The sequence below is a fragment of the Phyllostomus hastatus genome, unplaced genomic scaffold, assembly GCF_019186645.2.
Source record: "Phyllostomus hastatus isolate PE091 unplaced genomic scaffold, TTU_PhHast_1.1 phas_contig_283, whole genome shotgun sequence".
NCBI lineage: Eukaryota > Metazoa > Chordata > Mammalia > Chiroptera > Phyllostomidae > Phyllostomus > Phyllostomus hastatus.
In genome coordinates, this window is record NW_025333833.1 from 11714341 (window position 1) to 11739992 (window position 25652).

General features: G+C 42.6%; 1 protein-coding gene across 2 annotated transcripts in view; it reads left to right on the top strand.

The window, feature by feature from the left end:
• Positions 1 to 25652, top strand: part of RGL1 (ral guanine nucleotide dissociation stimulator like 1) — a 215887-nt gene that overhangs the window by 54362 nt on the left and 135873 nt on the right. For both annotated transcript variants that reach the window (XM_045838522.1, XM_045838523.1), the window contains one exon: positions 10345 to 10508. In XM_045838522.1, the coding sequence (XP_045694478.1) occupies positions 10377 to 10508 (132 nt within the window). In that variant the 5' untranslated portion in view covers positions 10345 to 10376. The remainder of the gene's footprint in view (positions 1 to 10344; positions 10509 to 25652) is intronic.

A 25652-nucleotide genomic window follows, 5' to 3' on the forward strand; every position in this document is an offset into this window, starting at 1 on the left:
TTTATATCTTCTTCAGTGTCTTATAATTTTCTGAGTATAAGTCTTTTACATCCTTGGTTATATTTGTTCTTTGGTAATTTTTTGGTGCAGTTGTAAATAGGATTATTTTCTTAGTTTCCCTTTATGATAGTTCATTATTGGTATATAAAGTGCAACTGGTTTTTGAATATTTATTTTGCATCCTGCTACTTTCCTGAAATCATTTGTCAGTTCTAGTAGTTTGGTTTTTTTTTGTTTGGTGGAATATTTAGGGTTCTCTATAAACAGTATCATGTAATCTACAAATAATGACAGTTTTACTTCTTCATTTCCAGTTTGGATGCCTTTTATTTCTTCTTGTCTGATTGCTGTGGCTAGTACTTCCAGTACTGTGTTGAATAAGAGTGGTGAAAGAGGACATGCTTTCTTGTTCCTACTCTTAATAGAAATGCTTTTAGTTTTCGCCCATTGAATATGATGTTGGCTGTGGGCTTTTATTATGCTAAAGTATGTTCCCTCTATTCCCACTTTGATGACAGTTTTTATTATAAATGGTTGCTGGATTTTATCAAATGCTTTGTTTACATCTATTAATCTGATCAGGTGATTTTATCCTTCATTTTGTTTATGTGATGCATTACATTTTTGATTTGCAGATACTGTACCAGCCTTGCATTCCTGGAATAAATCCCATTTGATCATGGTGTATGACCTTTTTACTGTTTTGCTGGATCCAGTTTGCTAATATTTTGTTGAGGATTTTACAAAAGCATCTAGGTTCATCAGGGATATTGGTCTACCATCAACGAAGTAAAAAGACAGTCCACTGAATGGGAAAACATAGTCACCAATGATATACCTAATAAGGGGTTAGTATCCAAAATTTATAAAGAATTTATAAAACTCAACACCAAAAAAAAAGCCCAGTCCGATTAAAAAATGGGCAAAAGCACCTGAATAGACATTTCTCTAAAGAGGACACACAGATGGGCAATAGACATGAAAAGATGCTCAATGTCACAATAGTCAGAGAATGCATATTAAAACTACAATGAGATATTTCCTCACACCCGTCAGAATGGCTGTCGTCAATAAGTCAAAAAGCAACGGTGTTGGCAAGGATGTGGAGAAAAGGGAACCCTCCTGCACTGTTGGTGGGAATGCAGACTGGTGCAGCCACCGTGGAAAACAGTATGAGGTATCCTCAAAAAATTAAAATCGAACTGTGTTATGATACGGGGATTCCACTTCTGGGAATATATCTGAAAAAAATCTGAAACACTAATGTGAAAGAATATATGCACCCTTATGTTCATTGTAGTGTTATTTACAATAGGCAAGGTTTGGAAGCAGCTCAGGTGCCCATCAATGGATGAATGGATAAAAAAGTTGTGGTACATTTACACAGTGGAACACTACCTAGCCATGAAAAGGAAGGAAACCTTACCTTGTGGGATAGGGTGGATAGACCTGGAAACTATTCTGCTAAGAATATCCAGTCAGAGAAAGAGAAGCACCATATGATCTCACTTACATGTGGGATCTAATGAACAAAATAAACTCAGAAACAGAATGGAAGCATAGATGCAGAGGACAAACCAAAAGCTTTCGGAAGGAGAGGGCTGGGAGGCTAGGTGAAAAAGGTGAAGCAATTAAGCAAAAAAAAAAAATCACCTCATAGGCACAGACAACAGTATGGTGATTACCAGGGGGAATGGGGGTTGGGGGGGCTCAGGAGGGTAAGGGGGACAAATGGTGGGGGAAGGAGACTTGACTTTTTGTTGTGAACACACAATACAATACACAGATGAGGCATCATAGAGTTGTACACTTGAAATGTATATAATTTTATTAAACAATGCCACCCCAATAAATTCAATAACAATTTTAAAAAATGCAGGCCATAATAAATTTAGTCCCTTTGAAGTCTGTCTCCCTTAGCATACTGGGGCACTCTGTGATCTCGGCCTCAGCTCCGTTTAGGTGTCCTCTCCCTCTCCAACGTCTGCTCTGAAGCGTTGTTTCCAGACTTCCCCCCGCTGAGCGGAGGCCAGGAGGGGAGCCCGGCTGCTTTCCTCGTGTTGGCGCTCTGTGCCGAGCGGGGATCGCTGAGCAAAAGAGCAGCGTTTCTCCAGAGAGGTTCACGAGGGTAGTGCAAACCCAGTCTGGGTTTTTTTTTTTTTTTTGAGTTATTATTAAAATCTCCTGCCAAATACTATCAGTGAGAGGGGAAAAAGTACACCAAGTCTGAAGTGCAATTGGACCAGCCTTTTAAAAAAATATCAACTTGAATGGAGCAGGAATCTTTTCCACTTCTTTAATTTTCTGCACTTAACGGGAGGCAGTTGCACTTGGAGAAAGTCACCTCTGACTGCAGACTCGCTTGTGCAATCTTGCTCACTCAGTCTTGAGTGAGACAGGACATGATTAAAATGCCTTTGAAAATGATTGCCCAATGATTGCCATTTGTTTGTTCCAAGTACATCGTAGTGGTAAATGCTTAATCTTTTACTCCAGTGAAGTTTTTTTTTCCCCAACGGAAAGAAAATAAAATATTTTTTTAAAAGGTGATTGAGTTTTTTTTTTTTTAAATGGAAGCAATAAATTTATGTCCAGTCTTGCTCTCAGAAAGCTGGCAGTCTAGCAGGGGAGACTAGAGTTAGGTGAGGAATGCAAATAGACCAGAATGCTGCTGAGATTCCAAAGAGGGAAAGGTCACGAGCTTCTGCTTACCTCCTACTACAGCGACATACGCTGTCACTTTAAATGCAGCCCACTTCTGGTATTGCTGTGCAAGGATTTGACGTGCCTCCTTTCCTGGAACAAATACTGCCCAGGGCTAGGAGACTGTCCATGCCGTGGCTTCCTGGCGTCCTTTCCATCTGATTGATGTCTGTCTGTGTCTCGGTCCTTATCTCCACACTGGAATCCTGGACGCCGGAGAGTTGCTTCTGTCCTGTTTTCAGGAGGAATTGACTGGTGAACTCACTCAAAGGCAGACCCACAATTGGGAAGGCTGTATCTTAAGTCCTTCTTAGATCCCCCAATTTGTAACCACCACAGTTGCAATCACCATCAGAGAAGTCTATCACTGAACCAGATTTGGATGCCAAGGATTGGTGAGCACACCAAACACCAGGTTTACAAAGCCTTGCCGAACATACGGGGACTATGTGTTGGAGAATTTTATGTTGTTCTCGAATATTCAAAATTCAGATGTTATATCCGTGAATGCCAGGGGACTGTTATAATATGTATCATTTGTTCGACTCGTCAATAAGGCATAATGTGGGGATAAGTACAATACACGAAACAGAAATCACAGCATTGTTTGGAAGCATATATCCCTCAGCTTGACTGGAAAAATAATTGCTTTCTACATTTGGGAATGCTTTGTTTTATAAATGTAAGGGGCCTCAGCAGTCTTATAATCTGTCTATTCATATTAAAGATGAGGAAACTGAGGCCAAGAAAAGTGAACTGGTTTGCCCAAGGAATACATGGAGAATTTACTGTAGCTCCATGATTTGAACCCAGCCTTCTGACTGGAATTTCAGTGCTTTCTGTAGTGAGCTGTTCTGAACCTCTGAGTAAATGCAAGGACTGTTCTTGATGGATGACTTTTAGGCGGAGGAGTTGAAGATAATAGGAAATAAGCACTAACAAACCTCTTATCTAGATAGGACCTCAGCTCATTAGGAGGCAGAATGAGGATGAGAGAAGACAGGAGAAAAGAAATTGCAAAAATATCAGTAATCACTGGAAAATACTGGAAAAGGGCAAATGCCAGGCATTTTCAAGATTAGGAGAAATCTGAGTTGAGTTACAAAATAAAAAAAAATTCTTCTGGCAGAAGTAAGAGTTTATGTGTGCCAAGAGAGTAAAGCAGAAATACTGTATTATCGACATACATGGTGGTAATGACAACAAACACCTAATAGTTCTGGTAAGGTTCAGAATATTAAACACTTTAAAAAATATATATTTTATTGATTACGCTATTACAGTTGTTCCATTTTTGTCTCCCCTTTATTTCCCTCCACCCTGTACCCCCCTCCCACCAGCATTCCTCAACCTTAGTTCATGTCCATGGGTCGTACATATAAGTTCTTTGGTTTCTCCATTTCCTATACTCTTCTTAACCTCCCCCTGTCTATTTTGTACCTATCATTTATGCTTCTTATTCCCTGTGCCTTTTACCCCATTGTCCCCCCAAACCCTCCCTGCTATAACCCTCCATGTGATCTCTATTTCTGTGAGTCTGTTCCTGTTCTAGTTGTTTGCTTAGTTCATTTTTGTTTTTGCTTTTATTTTTTAGGTTTGGTTGTTGATAATTGTGAGTGTGTTGTTGTCATTTTACTGTTTGTATTTTTGATCTTCTTTTTCTTAGATAAGTCCCTTTCACATTTCATAGAATAAGGACTTGGTGATGGTGAACTCCTTTAACTTGACCTTGTCTGAGAAGCATTGTATCTGCCCTTCCATTCTAAATGAAAGCTTTGCTGGATAGAGCAATCTTGGATGTAGGTCCTTGCCTTTCATGACTTGGAATACTTCTTTCCAGCCCCTTCTTGCCTGCAAGGTTCCTTTTGAGAAATCACTAGATAGTCTATGGGAACTCCTTTGTAGGTAACTGTCTCCTTTTCTTTTGCTGCTTTTAAGATTCTCTGTTCTTTAATCTTGGGTAACTTAATTATGATGTGCCTTGGTGTGTGCTTTCTTGGGTCCAACTTCTTTGGGACTCTGAGCTTCCTGGATTTCCTGGAAGTCCATTTCCTTTGCCAGATTGGAGAAGTTCTCCTTCATTATGTTTTCAAATAATGTTTTCAATTCCTTGCTCTTCCTCTTCTTCTTATGGCACCTCTCTGATTCAGATGTTGGGACATTTAGAGATATCCCAGAGGTTCCTAAGCCTCTCCTCATTTTTTTGCATTCTTATTTCTTCATTCTGTTCTGGTTGAATGTTTATTTCTTCCTTCTGGTCCAAACCTTGATTTGGTCCTGGTTTCCTTCCTGTCACTGTTGGTTCCCTGTACATTTTCCTTTATTTCACTTCTCATAGCTTTCACCTTTTCCTCTATTTTGCGACCATACTCAATCATTTTTGTGAGCATCCTGATTACCAGTGTTTTGAACTCTGCATATGATAAGTTGACTATCTCTTCATCGCTTAGTTGTATTTTTTTTTCTGTAGTTTTGATCTGTTCTTTCATTTGGGCCTTATTTTATTGTCTTGCCATGCTTGTTATGTGGTAAGGGGTGGAGCTTTAGTATTCGCCAGGGCGGGGCAACCACGTCTCTGTGTTGTGGTGCTGTAAGCGGGGGTGGGGTCCGAGAGGGACCAATGCCCCTCGTTCAGCTCTTTGCTGGCTTTCAGTCACTTCCACACTACCCATAAGCAAATTGGACCCTTATGATGCTGATTCCTGGGTGGGTGGTTTTGTGTATGTTCTAGGACCCTGTGAGTCTCTCCAACGAACTCTCCTGTGTGGTGAGCAGTTTATTCCGCTGCTTCAACCCCCACAGATTTTTACAGTCAGAGGTTTGAGGCTTTATTTGCCCTGCTGGAACCCTGGGTTGTGTGGTCTGTCTTGTTCCCCAGTTGTTGCTCCCGGTTATCCACACACAAATGTGGGACCACCTGGTCCACCAGCTGCCACTTTGCCTCGAGTTTTCTCCACACGGCTGCTGTCTTTGCTTCTCCTACCAGTCTGGATGAATGTTTTTTCTTTAACTCCTTGGTTGTCTGACTTCCATACAGTTTGATTTTCTGGTAGTTCTGGTTATTTTTTGGTTTTTAATTTGTTGTTGTCCTACTATTTGTTGTGCGAGGAGGCACAGTGTATCTACCTATGCCTGCATCATGGCCCACTTTTCTTTTTCTTTTGAAAGTTTGTAAAGAGGAGAGGGAGAAGGAAAAGATAATGATTTAGAGGGCTGCCGCATACATTATTTACTATCACCGGAAGGAAAGTCAAATTCAGTCAAGTACAGATTGACTTATCAAACAAAATCCAGTGTGGTGATTAATACAATAAATATAGATTTCAGTGAAATTGTGCTCTAACACTCATTTTAAAGCTACGTTTCAAAAATATTAATGGGAGTTATGGCTAATTTTTATCCAATGGCAAGCACTAATAATGCTAAAGTTTTGTGTTCTTAGAATGTCCCTTAATACTTATGACTTTAAGATTAGCCTGTGAGAAGCTGCTCATTTACTTCTGGTACTTAATGTCATTTAGGACATGAAGCTGTCAACCGGGTCCTCTGTAATGACCAGAGAAAATGGTATGGCCGTCAGTCAGTGATTATTTTTGAAGGAATGGGAGAAATGCTATTATTCTATATTATACATATTATATCATAAGCATAGAGTGGTAAATATATTAAAAAGAAAATACACGCCTTAGTAGTATAAATTTTAAAGATAAAAAAATTATTTAAGGAAGTACTTATTAATAATCATAGAATTGTTTTGATTATTTATATAATCATAATAAAATTATTAGTTCCACCAATTTCAGTTATCAATTTCTATCAAGCACAACCACCTTCTTCCGTTCCATCAAACCTGCCTTCCTGGTTCGTATACTTCTCTGCTTCATGCAGTAGAAGCAGTGGATAATCACAGTCCTTTTACACTTAAAAAACAAATACAGTTCTCAAGCAATCGTATTTTAAACTTTGGAGCAAGATCTTGCTTCTATGTTCTCTGGCCGGATGTGCCTTTATATACACATAACTTCCTTTCTCCACCTCACCTCCAACTTAAGGATGATCCAGTGATTTTAAAAAAAGATTCTGTTGTGGGTATCAGGTGTTTTAGATCAACAGTTATTCAAAACTGATTTCCACAAGAGCTCATAGGCTTATGGTATTTTAGATCGATTATTAAGTAGAATGAAAGAGTCTGCCCTTTAGATTCACAGTGATTTTTGCCTTGCTTGTCGAATGAGCCTGTGTTGGTGGTATTTGTATAGAACTTGGCTTGTAAGCCTTAACCATGTGTTTTAAGGAAAAAGGCAGTAGTTCGGCTCTAAGACATGCAGCATGTCACAGGTAGAGAAGGTCTACGTATTCCTCCTGCCTGCTTTAATTCTAATAAAAAATGGCTCCCGTGCATAGACTTCTAGGGAAATAGATAGGAAACCTATAATGCGTGAATTGCTTAAAGAAGGTATGGAGTGAAACTTCAGACCTGAAGAGGAAAAAGGTAGGTCGGTGGCAGGATGGGCTATATATGTGGGGCCCAGTGCAAAATGAGGATGCAGGGCTGACTGTTCAAAAATTAAGGATTTCAATACACTGACAACAGAACCCTCGACCAAGCATGGGGCCCTCCTGAGCCCCAGGCCCTGCATGACTGCCGCACAGGTCACGCTCACAAAGCCTGCCCTGGCCAGAAGTTGACATGAGAGTAAAAAGAAAAGGAGTGGTCTGTGTCCCCATGTTTCCCTCCTGCTTTTTCTGTCCCACTCTCATCTATGTACTCTTCAGATGTGACATCTCTCCAGGGGACACTGTTGTGCCAGTGAGCTAAGACGCTGACACTTGAACTCTCGTCCCAGGGGAGGGACATAAGAGAGCGGTTATGTTACACCAGTACTGGGGTCAGGGAGAGGGTGGGAGGACTTCTGAACTGACCTAGGGCAGAGAGCATTACTTGGGAACTCCACAGTTCTTAGCAGTGCATTAAAGCTACTTATCTTCTCTGAATCTGATCTTTCATTGCTGTAAACTGGCAATAACTTCATTGCAAGGCTATTGTATGGATTAGAGATAATGTGGAAAATACCTAGCACGGTGGCCGGTATGCAGTGGGAGCTCAATATATGTTGCATATATAGTCTCCTGTGAGTGACGAGATGTATTGAGTGGGAATGGGTGGAAAGGCCTCATGTCTCAGATGGGGTGGAGGATCTCAAAATGCTTGAAGAGCCTCGTAAGAGCTGGCTGCCTCTCTTCATCCCTCCTTAGTGTCCCCCGTGCGTTGGAATGGTTGAAAACTCAGAATTGCATCTTCCTCCCAAACAGGATAAGGAACACTCTGTGGGAAGTCAGTGCACAGCAGAGTTCAGGCTCCAACACTGAACATTCGCCAACGCTCACCCACGCTGCAGAGATGAGAAGGCAGCTGTGGGCAGACCCTCGAGTAAGAGCCGTGGGGTCACTGGGGTACATTGGGCTTAAAGGCGCCCCATTGTGCACCCTGAGAGTTTGTAGTTTGCCGATTTTATCCGGTTACATTTCCATGATATACAAAGGACACAGCCACACAATTTAATGTAGTCTTCCCACTCTGTTTTGATTTATTATTTGTTGTTTACAGTATTATCTCCAGTAACAACAATGGAATTTCCTTCCCTACTAATCTGGCCTGTTTCCATTTTGTCCGTTTATTTTTATTTATTTATTTATCTTGGACTGAAACCGCAGAACCTCGGCATGACTCTGCTTTGCTTATTTCCTTGCGTGTATGTGTCAGCATCATTTATTAGAATGTCAGCTCAGAAGAACTTTGTTCATTAATTATAAAGTCTCTGTTTCCTGGTTCCTCGGGGGAGGGTCGTAAGCACTCCAGCTTTCTTCAGACCGCAAATTGGCTTTGGTTAGCAGCTTCCTCATCACTGTTCTGCAGGCGGGTGACTTGCTCTCCGTGGCTTACAGATGAAACACGTGAGGCAGAGAAGTAACTCCGCAGCACAAGATCCTTTTCTTAAATCCTCTGACTTACGCACGCTGCCTGACGTAGCAATGCTGATTTCCGCTTACTTTTATTTAGGCGCTAGGTCAAGTGAGCAGAAGGCCCGCTTTTTGCAGACGCGCTCAGTTCCTGGAGGACGCGTGCACGGAAACTAGTCTGTTGTTGCGTAGTGAGCAATTGCAGCTTGCAGCATTCGCTGCTGGTAGTGTATGGTAAATGTTAGACTTGGCCCTTTCTTATGAAGAGCTTCCAGCCCACTAAGTCAATGAAGAAGTTAAAGAGAACAGGTAACTTGACTTATAAATCTGTTGGTTGAGTATATTACATTCTGTCCCCTCGTTTTCACTGCATTTTCATAGTTTACTGAATTAACCAATTCATCGGACATTTATTTAGTACTTATTCTGTATATGAAGAGACACTTGCCAAGTCTACTGTCAAGATGCTGAAAAGACCAGACTGTGGGCATCAAGTTCAGAGCAAATAAACCTAATGAAGTGTTGTGGTGACGTGATAGCAATCTGTCCAGGGGATGTAAAGAGATTAACGAAGGAAGAGTCGTTATTCTCTTGGAGGAGGCAGGGTGGAGGGCAGGTGTCACAAACAAAGGCAAAATGTACTGGGTATATTTGAGGTCCACAAGTACTTTCAGAAGGCTGACGCAGAGCGGCTGAGAGGGCAGGATGGCGTGGTGGGAGGGGGGAGGCGAGGAAGCCAGACACAAGGGCCGTGGCTGTCACACTAAAGACTTTGGATTTTATTTTCCGGGAAAAGTTTCAGGTAGGTGGAGCTTCATTATTAGATTTGCTATTTCGAAAAACTCTACAGAGAAGGGGAGATTCTCAGGGACTCGAATGGAGGTGAGGGGATTCCTTAGGACGGTGTGGAGCAGAGCAGGCATGATGTGATCTGAATAAGCCACTGGCAGATGGGAAGATAGCAAGGAAGCAGACACTATGGAATAGATATCAACTTTTAAATACTGTCTTCATAGAAACTGCTGATGAAACTGGAGCTCAGGAAGTCACACTGCTAATAAGCAGCAAAGAGGACCTTCCTTTGAGCTTCCACTGCAGTTCGGAAGCTCAGAGGAAACGTACTGTGGCATTTCTCACACTGTGCTGTAATACTCTGTGCTGTGATCACTTGTTTACAACCCTGGCCCTCTCTGCCCTGAGACACTAAGCTTCTTAAGGTCAAGAACCACACTGCCGCATTCCTTGTGCATGCTCAGCGTGAAGTCTCGTACAGATAGGCGCTCAATAGCTGTTTGATGCCACAGCCAGTGCTCCTCCCACATTTGAAACACAAAAATGTCACACAAGCTTGCCTTACATCCGCCCATTCCCGTCTCTCCTCCTGAAGGGGCCAGAGCAAAGGGACAGGAAGCTACAATAGGCAGAGAATGCTTTTCACTTAGCTTTAAAATTTGTATCACTTCATCTACCACCAAAACGTGTCTCTACCTCCAGAAGCCTGTGTTAAAATACCAGTAACAAACATTTAAAACATAACAAGTGACCATAAAAGTTGATGCTTCTGTGATACTGTCTCCAATGGTCTCATGATTCACAAATCCAACAAGATGATTTGCTTTCATATCTCTTCCTATGTTACTTGATGTTTTCACCCGCATCTCACTTTATTCTTCCACACAGGTTCGTAATGCCTCCTGCCTGGCTCTTTCAAGATGGAGGGGCAACCTGTGGGAGAGCCTGCTCAAGTGGTGTCTAAATTCAAACCTTCCACCAAGGTGGAGGGCACAGGACACTGGCTGGAGGAAGATCATGCTCGAATATGGGACGTTTTAAAGACAGAGGAGGTAAGACACCCTAAATAACACAGCTGGTGCAATGATGGGTTTTCTCACACCTTGAGGCCATGATTCTCAGTGTAGCCAGTATCACTGGCCAGCTTGGAAAGGAGGAAGTCAGGGTTGTGCCCCTTGGATAGTGATAACCCAAAGGGATTCAGCCAACGCGGGTAGCACCGGCAGCTAGGCCTTAAACTGTACAAGTAGGCATTTTCCTGTGGAAGCCTATCAAACCTAGCTGGGAAACCAAATCGTGGGGAGGCAGTTGATAACTAAGGATTAATCAGAACAGGTGCAATTATATAAATTCATTGCTTACAGGTACATGTATCAGTTAGGACTCTTGGTTGCAAGCAACATGCCTGGACTCACTCCTTTATGGAAAATGGGAAGTTACTGGAGGACGGTGGGAGGCTCACGGAATTGCTGAGTAGTCTGGAAAACTAGGCTTGAGAATAAATAGGACAGGAACCAAGTCAGTAGGAACGGCCCAGGGCACTACCCCTGGTATAATTCCAGACTGCTCCCATCCCTCATCCTCACATTTCTCTGCTCAAGATGCAAAGCTGTGGGAGAGAGGGGCTCACTGCTAAGCGAAGTCACATGTACTTCCTTTCTGGAAAGGGGTTAAGACGCTGCCGTGAGAAATTACTATACTCTAGCCTTCATTGCACTGGTGTTTAGAGTCCAAATCTTACTTTTTTCACTTAATATGTTTCTAAGATGTTTCAGATTCAGCCACATTAATATATATATAGTAATAATTCATTAATTTTCATTATGTTAATGGGCAGGTCAGTTATTTACATTTTTTGCTATTATAAACAGTGCCACTATGAACATATTTATGTATGTCTTGTGCCCCAGTGTAAGAGTGTCCTACGTGTTAGAGTTTTTCTAGTTTAATACCTTTAGATGAATTTTTGAGTTATATATGTACAAGTTCTGTTTTACAAGTTATTGCCATGTTGTTTTTCGGAGTGGTACCGATCTGTACTCCCACCAGCTATGCATAAAGTTTTCCTTGATCCTTGTCAACTGTTGGAATTGTCAGATTTCTTAATTTTTCCAATGAATTTGGTATAAAGTAGAATCTCATTCTTTGCTCATCAATTCTTTTTTCATTTTCACTCCATCTCAGATCATTTTTCTTTTTCCTATAGAATCTCTTTTTTTAAGGCTCCAACTAGAGGAAAAGTCTTTTCTTTTTTTGTTTGAAAATGCCTTAGTTTTGAACCTACTCTTAGAATGATAGTTAACATGGGTACAGAATTCTAGATTACTTTCTCTCAGTACATTGAAAATATTCCATTGTTGTCTGCCTTTCACTGTTTCTGTTGTAAATTAGCTGAAAGTCTATCTTTATGCCATTGAATATAATGCCTTTTCTGTCTAACTATTTAGATTTCCTCCACATTTTTTGCTGCTTTGCAGTTTTATTCTTCTGTATTTAGGTGTGAGTTTCTTTTTATTTAACCTCTTAGAATTCATAGGGCCTCCCAAATATATGGATTCGCATCTTTCATTAGTCTGGAAACATCTCTGTAATCTTTTCAAATAATTAATTACTTTTGCTTTATTTTCCTTCTGTAACTCCAATAAGATTTATGTTTGCTTTCCTCATTCTTTGCTCATATCCCTTAAATTCTATTTCAGAGTTATCTTTTTTCTTCTCTATGTTGCCTTTTGATTAAATTTAGATATACCTTCCAATTCACTAATTCTCTCTTCAATTGTGTTTAATCTGCCCTTTAATCAAGCAATGAGTCTTAAATTTCAATTGTATTTTTGCTTCTAGAACTTCTGTTTCTTTTAAAATCTTCTAATAGTGTTTTAACTCATGCTTTTTATTCATACTTTTATTTTTTAAGACTGTCAAGAACTGTGAAGGATTTGAGATTTTATACAAGTTGCAGGTTGTATAGATGCTGAAAGAAGACACGAGACTCCTGCACCAGAGATAAAAGACTTTATTACTCACAGAAAAAGCAGTAGTCCGAGTGCCAGCGTGTTTGTTTTGGTCCCCTGTATCCCGGTTCCTAGAGGAGAGGCACAGATAGCTGCTGCACAGGAGACAGTCGCTAACCTTGGGAAACTTGCCAGTTGACAGCGGACAGTGAGCAAGGCTACACCTTCTCCTAGTGGGAGGTGTTACTTTATCCTTTAAGGTCGTTTACTGCAAACACAGGCCTGGAAAATGGTCTGGGTAAAGGTCATCCAGGCCTCAATTTTGGGGAATACAAAGCAAGCCATGCAGGAACAAGAGAGACGCGTGGAGGAGTGTTTCTCAACAATGTTAAATATAACGGTTTTCTGCTCTGAGTTGGCAGTTCTAACAGCTATGAACTTTATTCTGCTATCTGTTCTTTCTGTTCACTCTTGCACGTGTATTCTCTTTCTTTGTGAGTTCATGATTTTTGACTGTGGGTTACTGTGGAGGGGAAGCACAGATAGAATTTTGGTAGGCAGTTAAAAAAGCGTTACAAAAAACAAAACTTTAGTTTGCTTGGTTTGGCCAATGTCCTCTAAATGGAAGCTGACTTTGATGCTTATCTCTAGGTTCTGCATTCATATAGGTTTTGACTTTTAAAAGTTTTAAAATTTTTTTGCCAGCTCATCAATATATTTAAAAAGGCATTTTAGTTTTATTTTTTAGATTATTTATGTATTTGTTTGTTTATTTTTATGGAGAGGGGAAGGGAAGGAGAAAGAGAGGGAGAGAAACATCAGTGTGTGGTTGCTTCTCATGCACACCCCCCACTGGGGGCCTGGCCCACAACCCAGGCATGTGCCCTAGCTGGGAATCAAACCAGTCACCCTTTGGTTCTCAGGCCAGTGCTCAATTCACTGAGCCACACCAGCCAGGGCTGAGTTTTATTTTATCAAACATTTTTTTTAGTTAGTTTTAGAAGGAGAGTTAATGAGGGTATTCAGTTCATTACAGTGCTGAAAATGTTAAGTCTTACACTCTTCTGTGAATTATTTAAATAAAGTTTGATCTTAAGTTTTTAAAATGTTTTTTAAACTTACTTAAATATTATTTTATTTGGTCATCTAGATAATGTTGAGTCTTTATTATTGTTGGCCAGATTTAATTACGTACCTTCTTATGCATGAATATTCATACCTGACTTAAAAGTATTTACAAATTTTGTGTAGCACAAATCAGTCTGTCAAATACATTTGAAGTTAAAATATTTTATCTTCAATGTAGTGATTAATTTTTAACTATTAAAAATATACTCTTAAAATAGAAATATTTAATTTTTAAATTATAAATAATACTTGCATGTAGTAGAAAATAATGAAACCTTTATAGATTGGTCAAGTAGTAAAAATAAATGTCTTTTTACAATCTTAGTATCTTTTAATTTTTAAAGCAAGCAAGGGAGCAGTGAGGAGATTAGACATGTTTTAGTGGTGATAAAAATGTTCTATCTTTTGGCTCTGGCTGGTGTGGCTCAGTGGATTGAGTGCCAGCTTGCAATGAAGTCACGGGTTCAATTCCCAGTCAGGGCACATGCCTGGTTTGCAGGCCAGGTCCCCAGTTGGGGGTGTGTGGGAGGGAAGTGATTGATGTCTCTCTCGCACATTGATGTTTCTCTCCCTGTCTTTCTCCTTCCTTTCCCCTTTCTGTAAAAATAAACAAATAAAATCTTAAGTAGAAAAAGGAATTTTGTCTTGACTGTCAGGTGGTTACATGGGTGTACATACACTTAAAATGGACACCTTTTATCAGATGTCAGTTATGCCTCAATAAAACTGATCTTAAAAGACGGGTGTAGGGTAGGGGAACAGAGCTGAGTGAGTCCGTGACTGCAGTCAGGCGTGGTGAGTGCCGTGGTGGCTGCGTGTGCAGGCATCCTGGGAGCCCTGGGCGTGGGGCTGTAATCCAGCAGGAGTGTGCACGTGCAGGGGTCCCGGGAGCCCCGGGCGTGGGGCTGTAATCCAGCGGGGGTGTGTGTGTGTGCAGGTGCAGGTAGCAGGGAAAGGAGACTTCCCCAAGAGGTGACACTTGAGTTCACTTCGAAAGGAAAGGTAGGAATTAGTAGAGTAAACAGGATTTTAGAAGGGGAATCAGAGCAAGTACTCCCAGCAGACGGGCCACCGCAATGGGCAGTGTGAGAGGAGGTCCTGCGGTTTGGAGCAGCCGGGGGCGGCAGCGAGCGGCCAGAGGTGGGGCTGAGGGGAGCAGGCGATTTAAAGCCCAACAGGCCTCACCCAGAAACCCAGTGATTATCCTGGGGGCCTTGGGTGGGGACGGTCCATGAAGGGTCTGAGGTAAAGGTGATGACCTGGTCAGATTCGTGTTTTAGAAACGCTACTCTCAGACATGTGGAGGGTGGCTGGAACACTTCAAAACTGCCCTAGTCCACTTTGGTCTCTCTCCTCTGTCCATACCGTGCCAGTCAAGGCTCAGCTGGAGATCACGTGGGATTACTCTGTTTTTCATGGTGGGGGCTCTCTCTCGGGCTCCACTGTCTGTCCTTGGGACCATGTCCATTAGTTTCACTGCCCTTCACTTACTAGCCCTAAAGCAGTATGTCAATACCACTGAACACAGGTTGAAATAAATATCTGATCATTGACTCATGAATCATTTTTGTAGTAATTATGTAATCATAATTTCACGGTAATATGTTGATTTTCTAAATTGTAACACCAACCAAAACATTGCCACTTCCAGGTACGAAGGTGACTCGCTTGGCCCCCCGCTGGAGAGCACTAAGTGGCGGTGATTATTGCTGACTGACTTTGCACTGAGTCATCCACAATGCGCGGTACTTCTGTGCGTCCAGGGTTTTCCATTTGTGTGAACGTTGCCAAGATAAGCAGTGTTCTCCATGGCCAGGGGACAGGGATATCTCTGTGTAAAATGAAACTAGTGAATGGGGACGGGACCTATGACCTCGTCCTCTCTCCCCAGCTCAGGAACGGGCCCCACGTTGTAACATCCCATTCTTGGAGGAGGAAATAGTAATGTGCTCATCGTGCGTGCTTTGGGGATGAAATCATACTCATCCGAGGCACAGGAAGAGGGAGAATTAAAAAAAAATGGCATGACAGTTTGGACAAGCAGTGGGAGTGTATTGTGTTCATCTTTAAAGAGTCAGCTCCCGGGTGAATGTAAAGGCAGTGGTTTGGTGACAGTAGGGCTTTTCTTTGTGATGCGGAATGAATTTCTTTTTCTCTCTGCCACAAACTTTGATATGAGGCGAAGGGACAGAAACGTCCTGCCTTGTAAGTTATTAATATATAAAAGTGCTTTGAAGTATTTTTACTGAGATGAGTAGATGTATCTTCAGCAATGAGTAATGGAGTGCTGAGGCTGAATGGTATTCATCTGGGGTCTGTAAGGGAAGGGAAGTATCACTTACTGAGCACGCACTCTGCGCAAGGGACTGGACTTGGCACTTTCAAATTCATCAATATATCTAGTTGTCACGGCCACAGGCACATTTTTCCTAAACATTGTCAAGATCAGAGGTTAAGGCTCGTGCTCAAAGACACACAGCTGGTAAGTGGCAGGGTAGGATTCAAACTCAAGTTTACCTCTCTTCCTCTCACACTCGTAGCTCCTGAGAAAGCTGCCTGCCAAGGTCGTTTAAATCCCTCTGACTCCACGTCTGGTTTCCCTGCGAGGCTCCAGCTAACCCCGGCCTGGGCAGCGTGCTCAGCTCGTCAGATGCACAGTCTCGCTCGCGCCCAGCTTGGCCCTGCAGTGTCTGGTGTGAACGCGCACTGAGGTCATAACTTCCTTCCATGTCTTTTTTTTTTTATTATTGTACTTTTCCCATGACCATTTATTCCCTTTATACCCTCCTCCCCTCACCTATTCCATTTCTCAAAGTGTGGTCCTGGAGTGTGTGACTGGCCTCCCTCCCCGGTTCTCCCACACAGTGTCCGAGCATCTCACGGAGACCACACCCTGAGCTTAAATCTGTTCCATTGAAACAGGGTCCTCAGACTCGGCTGGCTCTGTGTAGCTGTTTCCTGCGAAAGCGAGCTCAGCTCCACTTGCCCCTAATTGCCGACCCGGGTCCAATTGTGAACAGTCTGATTGTCTGGAACCTGATACGTTCACCCGTGTCCTGAACTCCTGCTGCTTCCCTGAGCGTTAAAGCCTGCCGGAATCACGTCCCAGCGTTCCTGTGCCTTTGGGACACTGCTCACCAAACAGCCTGCTCCAGCCGGGGGCACACACGCCTGTTATCAGGGCAGCACCTCCAGCTCCAGCCCGCCCACTTTCCGTCTTCTTATCTTCTCCCACTGGCTCCTGGGGCCACAGGCCCAGGCTGGCCGGTGTCAGACCGTCTGAGTCATGGCATGACATTTTCACTGTGCGTCGTAGTCTTAACTGAAGGGGGGTACCCTGGACATCAGACCTGTCACCATGGTTACACTTCAGTGTTGGCGTTAGAAGGTGCTCGAGTGTCCTCTTTAAGGAGAGCATCCTCGACCTCTTGGTCTGGGTTAGTGGCCCTACAGTGTGGTTTCATAACAACACCTCTGCTTGTGTTACTCACGAGACACTTCACACGAACGGTACCTGCATGCGTGTATGTTTCCACATTGCTCTTCCCCAACCTGGCATGTAAGCTCCTCGGCCGCAGGGCCTTTCACGTGCATCTGTGTATGTCCAGCGTTACAGCGTTTGGCACAGAGTCGGCCCTGAGTACATCTTTATTGAATACGTAAAAGAATAGAGGGCCTCAGAGCACGGACACTAGAACCAGACTTGCTGTGTGACCTCACTGAATTTCTAAGTCTCCCTCTGTGTTTCGGGCTCCTCATCTGTAAAACGGGCACACTAACGTGGTTGTGGTGAGAACTGCGTTATAATATGTGACGTACTTAGAGCAGCGCCTCCTATGGAAGAAGCGATAGATGCAGACTGTTACTGTTGTTGAGTGAGGAGGGGGAGTATGAAACGTTACACCATATCGGCCCGCCAACTGTGCAGTCGTTGGTTTTGAGCCCTGCTGCCTGAATTCAAGGTTCCCCAGAATTCTGGAAGGCTCCACACTCCTAGATCCTTTCTCTGTTTTTAAGTGACACGGCCGCCTGACTCCAATGAGACTGCCCTCGCGAAGGTTCCCCCACGGTGACCTCTGCGGGGAGAAGACAGTCAACCAGCATCATGTTGAGGTATAGGAGCAATCTGGGGGGTAGGGCAGGTGCTGGTGTGTTAGAACCGCTCAGCTTTACTCCCCTTGTCCCCCATGTGTGCGGCAGGGTGACACTTTTCAGTCGGCAGCGTACTCCTCAGGGGCACTGTTCGTGAACCAGGGCGACAGGCTGGCTTCTCAGCACTGTTGTCCGGGCTGTTGACCCAGGTTGCTCAGGTGGCTCATCTGAATGGGAAAAGGCACACCTCTCTAAGGAGATGAGACAGGGTTGCTATGTGAAGAGCTTTGTCCCGTAAAAATCTCTTACACCTCTGCAACCGATTCAGCGGCTCTGTTTGCCTCCGGAGTCCTGAACAAACCCTGCCTTCCCTGTACCGGTTGTGAAATACTACTCTGCATTTTGCTACAGAGAGTAAAGAAAACTCCAGGTAAATTTAGAAAAAGGAAGGAAGGGAGAGAAGGAGGGAGGGAGGGAAAACTAGATTTATGCGGCTTGCATTCATGAGGTTCCTCGGTCTCCAGGGAAGAGTTCACAAAGCAGCCGTTTCAGCCCACTGTTTTCCGAAATGTGTTCACCGTAGTAACCCTCAGGGTCTCTCGATTCCGTTGAAGACGCAGCGTGTCAGGACACGCCTGACGTGAGTCAGAGAGGCGGGCGCTGGAGGGAGGAGAGCGTCCCAACCGCAGTAGTTCCCAGGACAGGCCCAGGAAGCGTCTTCTCTCCTTGGGACTTCACTCTCCTCTGAGCGCACACAATGAGGAAGAAATGACATCATTTAAATTCCTCCCTTGGATTCCACATGCAGGGTATTTGGGAGAGGTGGCGCTTCTTCCCAGGGCAGCGAGCCCCTAGCTCAAAGGCCCATCCCTTCTCAGGGGCGGGGGAGAAGAAATAGTTGAAAACCTTCACTGTACTCCGCCCCCCGACCTGCCTTCTGAGACAACCACCTGCTTTACTCGATGAGAAACCCTGTCTGGGAATCTCAGGAAACTTTACAGGTGAAGAAACTTTCAGAAATGGAGAGGTCTGGATGTGTCACCGGGAGGAAGAGATTAATGGGCGTTCTTGGAAAGACTGCATTCAGTGTCAGCAGCCCCGGTGCCTTTTGGGCATGGTGCTGCTCTATTGAGAATGTCCTTCTTTCCCCTTTCCTAGCAAACTCCTACGCATCCTTCAGACTCTGGGAATTTCTCCCGATCTCCGCAGGCCAGGCTGTGTGCCCTTGTCATTTTCTTCTTACCTTTGTTTTGTTTATGTATATTTATCACAGTACTTGACAGTCACTTGGGAACTTTATCTGTCTTACTCAAAGTTACATCACTGTACTGTTGGGATGTTTACTGAATGAATGAACGAACAAAGGAACAGACGGATAAACAACTACCTCACATGTCGGTGCTTGCCCGGAGAAGAACACCCAAGTGACAGAATTTCTGCGGGTTCGTGGTGTTTCCTCTGATGTCGTAAAAGGGCATATGTTTTATTCTGTGGATCGTACTTGCCAACAATAGGAACCATTACAGTTTTACTGGGTTTCTGAGAAATCAACAACATATGTGTAGGGTAAAAAAGCAGTGACAGTGAAAGCAAATAGCCGATGAGAAAGTCCTCAGTGAGCAGAATGACCTCTCCATCCACTTGTGTTACCCTGGTGGTCCAGTCGTGCTCACAAAGCATGCATGTTTGCCTCAAAACATTCATTCTAGGTAGACGGATGCAACGCAAAGACACATCTGGATTGTTCCACAACAAAATGTTGACCAAGGAACCTGAAAACGGCAGACTTGAAACACTGGGATAGAAGAATCACACTACACCAAGGTGGGAGGGGAAGTCATTTTTATGGACTAGATGAGGGTAGTAGATCTGGGAGAGCAAGAATGAGCCAGGATTTCAAGTGCGAGTTCAGGGCAATTACTACGAGAAGTCCAGACTGCTGACGACAGTGGTGTCACAGAGAAAGCGAGTGGTTCCCAGACGTTCAGGACTCATTGGCGGAGCTGTGGCAAGGGGCTCAATACAAAGTACGCACACAAGGACAAGTCACCTCCTTTAGACAGGGGACGGCTCATCCTTTTTCTGAAGGGAGGCAGGGTCCACCAGGATGAGGGGCAGAGGCTCACCTGTGCCAGGCCTGAACTACAGAGTCACACAGGTGCCACCAGTAAGTCACCAGAAGAGTGTGAACTGACAGCCAAGAAGATACACAAAGAGCCAAATTATTCATTCCTAGGTTTCTTTTTTTAAAATTGTGCAAACAAAGATATAGGACACTGTATAAATCATAAATGATAGCCAGTTTTTAAATACGACTCTTAAACACCTGGTCACCTTGTAAAAGCCTTTCCAACCGCAACCTCAAGATTCTAGTCATGGTGGAACTGGGAGAAAGTTCGGGGGCCATCTGGTGCGAACGAGCTTGTCATCTGTCATCCTTGCAGTGAGTGTGGTGGGTCTGTTCGGCCTCGTAATGCTATTTGCTCATTGCCTGGGTGGGTGCACGTTTCTTCTGCAGTGGAGAATGCCAATTACATAGCCACTTTACTTGTTATTCTTCAGCTAAATCAACGAGAAAGCTTGTAAACGCTGTGCCGTGGTTAACTTAGTTTTCTGCACAATAATGAGGTAACAGCACTCGGCTCATGGTGGGCACTTAATTGACATTTTTAAAAAATGAATGGATGAATTACGTATATGAAAGTGCATTCTCTAGATCAAAAAGGGCAAGTTTCTTTCAGACATGGGTAGGATTTGAGGATCTAGACAATAAAGGGGAAATCCCATGGATTTGGAATTTAAATAGAATTTGTTTTAAACATAGTAGTGACATTCACTGGGATGTATTACTGTCTTGGGCCATAATTAACCTTCTAAAGCTCAGTTTCTTCATCTATAAAATGTGGATAATAATATTCTTTTGGGAAGGTTGAATATGCAATGCATATGAACCATTTAGAACAATGATTGGCAAATAGCAAATGCTTAATAGTATTGCTTCCATTTTGTTTCTCTAGTTAACTCAGCATTGATCACAAAACCACTTGAATTTTGGCCCTTTGAAAATAATTTTAAGTAGACAAAATAATATGCACAACTGTTAACATTTTGTCAGTTCTGTGTGGGAGTGATGTGAATATGAGTATACATATATAAGGTCTGCCCAGAAATTATCTAACCGTGCACTATGAAAAATAGAGACATTTACTGAAGAATATACAAGTTACAAGAGACATTGTACACAGGACAATGACACCTGAGTCCCCTTCAAAGTAGGCACCTTGGGACCTCACACAGTTCCCTCAGCATCTCTTCCACTGTTCAAGACACTCTGCAGAATCCTTTGCTAGAACCGCTGTTAGCTGCCCCGTCGTATTTTCCTGAGTCTCATCAACAGTCTGAAATCTCTTCCCTTGCAAAGGTGATTTTAGTTTTGGGAAAAGCCAGAAGTCCCAGGACACCAAGTCTGGGCTGTAGTGGAGCTCAGTCACCTGGATGATTTGATGCTTTGCAACAAATTCTACAAGAGACATGATGCGTGAGTGGGCGTGTTGTTGTGATGGAGTTGCCAATCACCAGTTGCCCCATGCTGCGGCCTTCTGAATCACCTCAATAGTATGTGCAGAGGAATGTTCAAGTTTAATGCAAAATTTGATGCAAATTTGTTGCTCTGTTTGCTCAGCCATTTTGAATGTGATGGCCACACAGCACACATGCTCACTCAAAGGCATCTACCACCCCCACTGACTAATACAGTGAAGTCGTCATTGTTCACACATGCGCATGCCAGTCCATTCTCCTTGGCTGCCAGGTTACATCGATGTCAGGTACACCATTCTCATTATATTAACAATGGCTGGACTTTTTCTGGACAGACTTTGTATGGGTGTGTCTCTCTGTATCTTTTACAATTTTAAAATTAAACATCAAATAAAATAAAAGCATTGCTAAAATGACAGATATCACTGAATGAAAAAATCTAAAAGAAATTAATCCATACCTTAGTAAATACAGTGAATTGAGTCATTTCCCCAATAAGTATCTGTTGGATAACTGCTATCAACAGGACTGATGTGACCCCTGCCTCATGGAGCGTACAGTCCAGTGGGAAACACAGATGTAAAAAAAATCATCATCTCAACAATAAAAATAAAAAAACTAAAATAAAAAGATAAAAAGCATCATACATGTGATCAGGGCAATTAAAAAGAATACAAGGTTCTAAGGGGGCATCTATGAGGGACATTTTACTCGGATTTGGGAGGTTAGGACAAGCTCAGAGTAATTAATAACATGCAGGAATAAGTGATGTATTAAATGAGACATGGAGAATGAATAGGGTGAATTATATGAAGAAATGGGGGTGGGGAGGGAAGTCCTTTGTGCATCCAGCGAGAAGAAGCACGTGCAAAGGTGTAGAAGCCCGAGGGAATGGGGAATGAAGTTCAATGTGGGAGGAAGGCAGGGTTCCAAGTAGACAGTATAGGCGGAGTTGGACTGGAAAGGATGGCAGGGGTCAGACTGTGATGGGTCACGTAAACTTTTACCTCCTGGGGAGAGCTCTTCCACCAAAACCCCTGTTGGCAGGACTTCCATTTTTGTACTAATATTGTTGCCACTCAGGAACTAATAATTCAGTGCTCGAAGTTTGACAGACTAAGGTGTTTTCTAGGGACCCTGAAATCATGTCACTGCTGTTTTTAGTGTTCAGAAACTTACTCTAACCACTTCAAGTGCACAAAATGAGTACGGGAGTTCTGTCTCCTACATGTTTTCAACCTAAGAACTTTCATAGCCGGATTGAAGCTGCCCTCCGTTGAAGCACACCATTTCTGCCTGCCACCAGCTTGAGATTATTCGCAGTGGCTTGTTCAGTGTCCTCCTGGATTTATAGAGAAGCAGACTTGAAGAGAGCTTTTTGGAACCTAACTTGTAAGTAGATGAGCTCTGTAACAAAAAGTTAACTTCATCATATTTTCCTTAGATTGCTGATGTCCTCTTGTGTCAGATGAATCACGTTTGCGTCCCTGATCTTGAGGTTAGCCAGAGTTTTTGAAACTAATAAATAATGTTATAAGCTGGGCAATTTTTCTTTTAACAAAACCAGTGTCATTTGCCCATTATCCTATGCAGCTAGGACAAATGCAATTTGGTTTGGAGAATCTGGAACGTCATAGCCGTGGGGTGGAGATGAAGGGTGATTACCTTCTAATGATGGTCATTCACAATATCAGATCATGTTCCATTGCACGACCATTCCACATGGCTACATAATGGAAAATACACGGGCCAGACCATTCGGTGCACACAGACCATCTGGTGACTTTGCTAGTGACCCCTTAGGGAGGGAGTTGATAGGAAAACTGATGACCCAAGACTGTAATGTGCCTGAAGTTGCAGAATAACATCATTTGACTCTAATTCCCAAAAGTTGCTCCATGCACTTTTGGCTTTTCTTTTCTTTTCTTTTCTTTTCTTTTCTTTCTTTCTTTTTTTATAATTGTATAAGATTCTCAAAGACTCTAAGCTTTGCACACTCTAGTTACATGATGAAGTTCCCGGTTTCTCTCTTTTAATTTGAGAGTATATTTTTAATTGTCATTTGGATTCTTCATGATGGCAGTCTTCCCTTCCTTCACTCCCTGCCTTGCCCTGCCTCTTCCTCCCATTAATATTGAGAAAATGAACATTAAATTTGGAAGTGGGATGTTTAAATGAACAGATCATTTTATAGTTTGTTGTACATGTCCAAGAAAATCTTTAAGCTACAACTCTGGGTAACATTTTTCTTTTCTCCAGTTGTATTTTTTTTTAAATTTAATGTGATCAGTAGTTCAAAGCAGGGTCTGTTTATCCTTGGCTCAGTTTTCATCCCACTGGTTATGACTTTTAGATGTATATGTGGAATCATGTTCTCAGAGGAAGATCTAAGGAGACCCTGTTACAAGTATGGGTTAACCACCACAAGCACAGCTGGTGCAAATCAGCATGATGCAGCAAGAGCTTAAGGTTATTGGCAGAGGCTGTGTTTAGAATTAAACAGTGAAAAAGAAAAAGGGCTCTGTACTATAGGAGAGAGTAGAACGGAAAAGCTAGGGAGGGAGAAGGGGGATATTAAAGATAAACAGGAGAAGAAAGACATTGAAAATAATAATAGGGCTATTTTTTTTCTAGTGACCTCATCAACAAATAGTAAGGAAGAACTATATCTATACAGTTTTATTAAGTAAAATGATGTTCAAATATAGTCTTTCACTATTTGGAGGAATTTGGGGGCACCTTATTTTACGTACTAACCTATTTATGGGGGCAAACAGAGGAACTGTGGGTAACTCGATAACCCACGAAGAACTAGTTGGGAAGAACAGAAATTCCAGGGTGGAGAAAGGGTATGGATTTCATATCCCAGAATCCTTGTCCTCTGCCTGCTTTGATGTGTGCCGTCCATGGCTCAGGCACACATCTCAGGTTTTGGGACAAGGCATACACAATCAGCACAAGTCTCTCTGATTAGGGCAAAATACTTTCCCAGTTCATTTCCAGAATAGGCTCACTCTCCAGAAGATCAGCGGTATCTTTCCCCGAGGCCTGGCTTCAGTGCTCTTTGAAGGCCAACGGGCAGTGATGGGTGGACCAGTTTCTGCAAGAGAAGGTCCTGCTTCAGCCTCCTGGCCGAGTTGCACACCTGACACTATTGGATCTGGGAGCCTCCTGTAGACTTGGTCTTCCAGGCGGCACCTGTAGGAAGGAACAGAGGCGGTGAGACTCTCCTCCCACAGGTGACAGGCTCATACCAGTGAAAGAGCAGTGTAGCTGCTCATTTTCTGAGGTTAGGGATTAAAAATGGGGATTCTTATTTGTAGTATTGCAAACCTCAGGTCAGAGAGTTTACAGTTGCCCATGCACTTGGATTTCAAGGTATGTCAGATGACCCCCAAAGCTAATTCTAGGTCAAGGTGAGTGTGTGAGATAGTCCTCAAGGTTGATTCTAGGTCTTTATGTGTGCTTCTGTTACTGGTACGTGTGGTATTTCAGAGGTTATGTTTGTGGATTAGCAGTCTACAGATTCAATCCAATTCCTATGAAGATTCTGATAATGTATTTCACAGAACTAGAATATTTGAAATATTTATATGGAACCACAGAAGGCCCCGCATAGCAATAGCAATCCTGAGAAAGAAGAACAAAGTTGGAAGAGCTTGGAAAACTCTCCAAAGTTGGAGAGAAGAATACTACCTAATATCAAACTATACTATACGTTCACAGTAATTAAAACAGCATGGTACTGGCAAAAAACAGACACATAGATCAGTGGAACAGAATAGAAACCCACAACTTTATAGTCAATTAATACTCAACAGAGGAAGCAAGGCTAAAGATAGTTTATTCAATAAATGGTGTTGGGAAAATTGGACAGATACATGCAGAAAAATGAAACTAGGCAACCTTCTTCTACCACACACAAGAATAAATTCAAAATGGATCAAAGACTTAAATGTTAGACCTGAAACCATAACAATCCTAGAAAAAACATAGGAGGCAAAATCTTGGACATTGCTTGTAGCATTTTTTTTTCAGATAAATCTCCCCAGGCAAGGGAAACAAAAGAAAAAATAAACAAATGGAAATACATCAAACTAAAAAGTGTTGCACAGCAAAGGAAATTACCAATAAAATAAAAAGACAACCCACAGAATGGGAGAACATATTCATTGATACATCTGATAAGGGGTTAATATCCAAAATTTATAAAGAACTTACAAAACTCAGTGCCCCCCAGAAAACAAACAATCCAGTTTAAAAATGGGCAAAGGACCTACACAGGCACTTCTCCAAAGAGGATGTACAGATGGCCAATAGACATCACTAATAGAGAAATTCAAATTAAAACCACAGTGAGATATCACTTCACACCTGTCAGAATAGTGCTGGTGAGGATGTAGAGAAAGGGGAACACTTGTGCACTGTTGGTGAGAATGCAGACTGGTGCAGCCACTGTGGAAGGCAGCATGGAGATACCTCAAA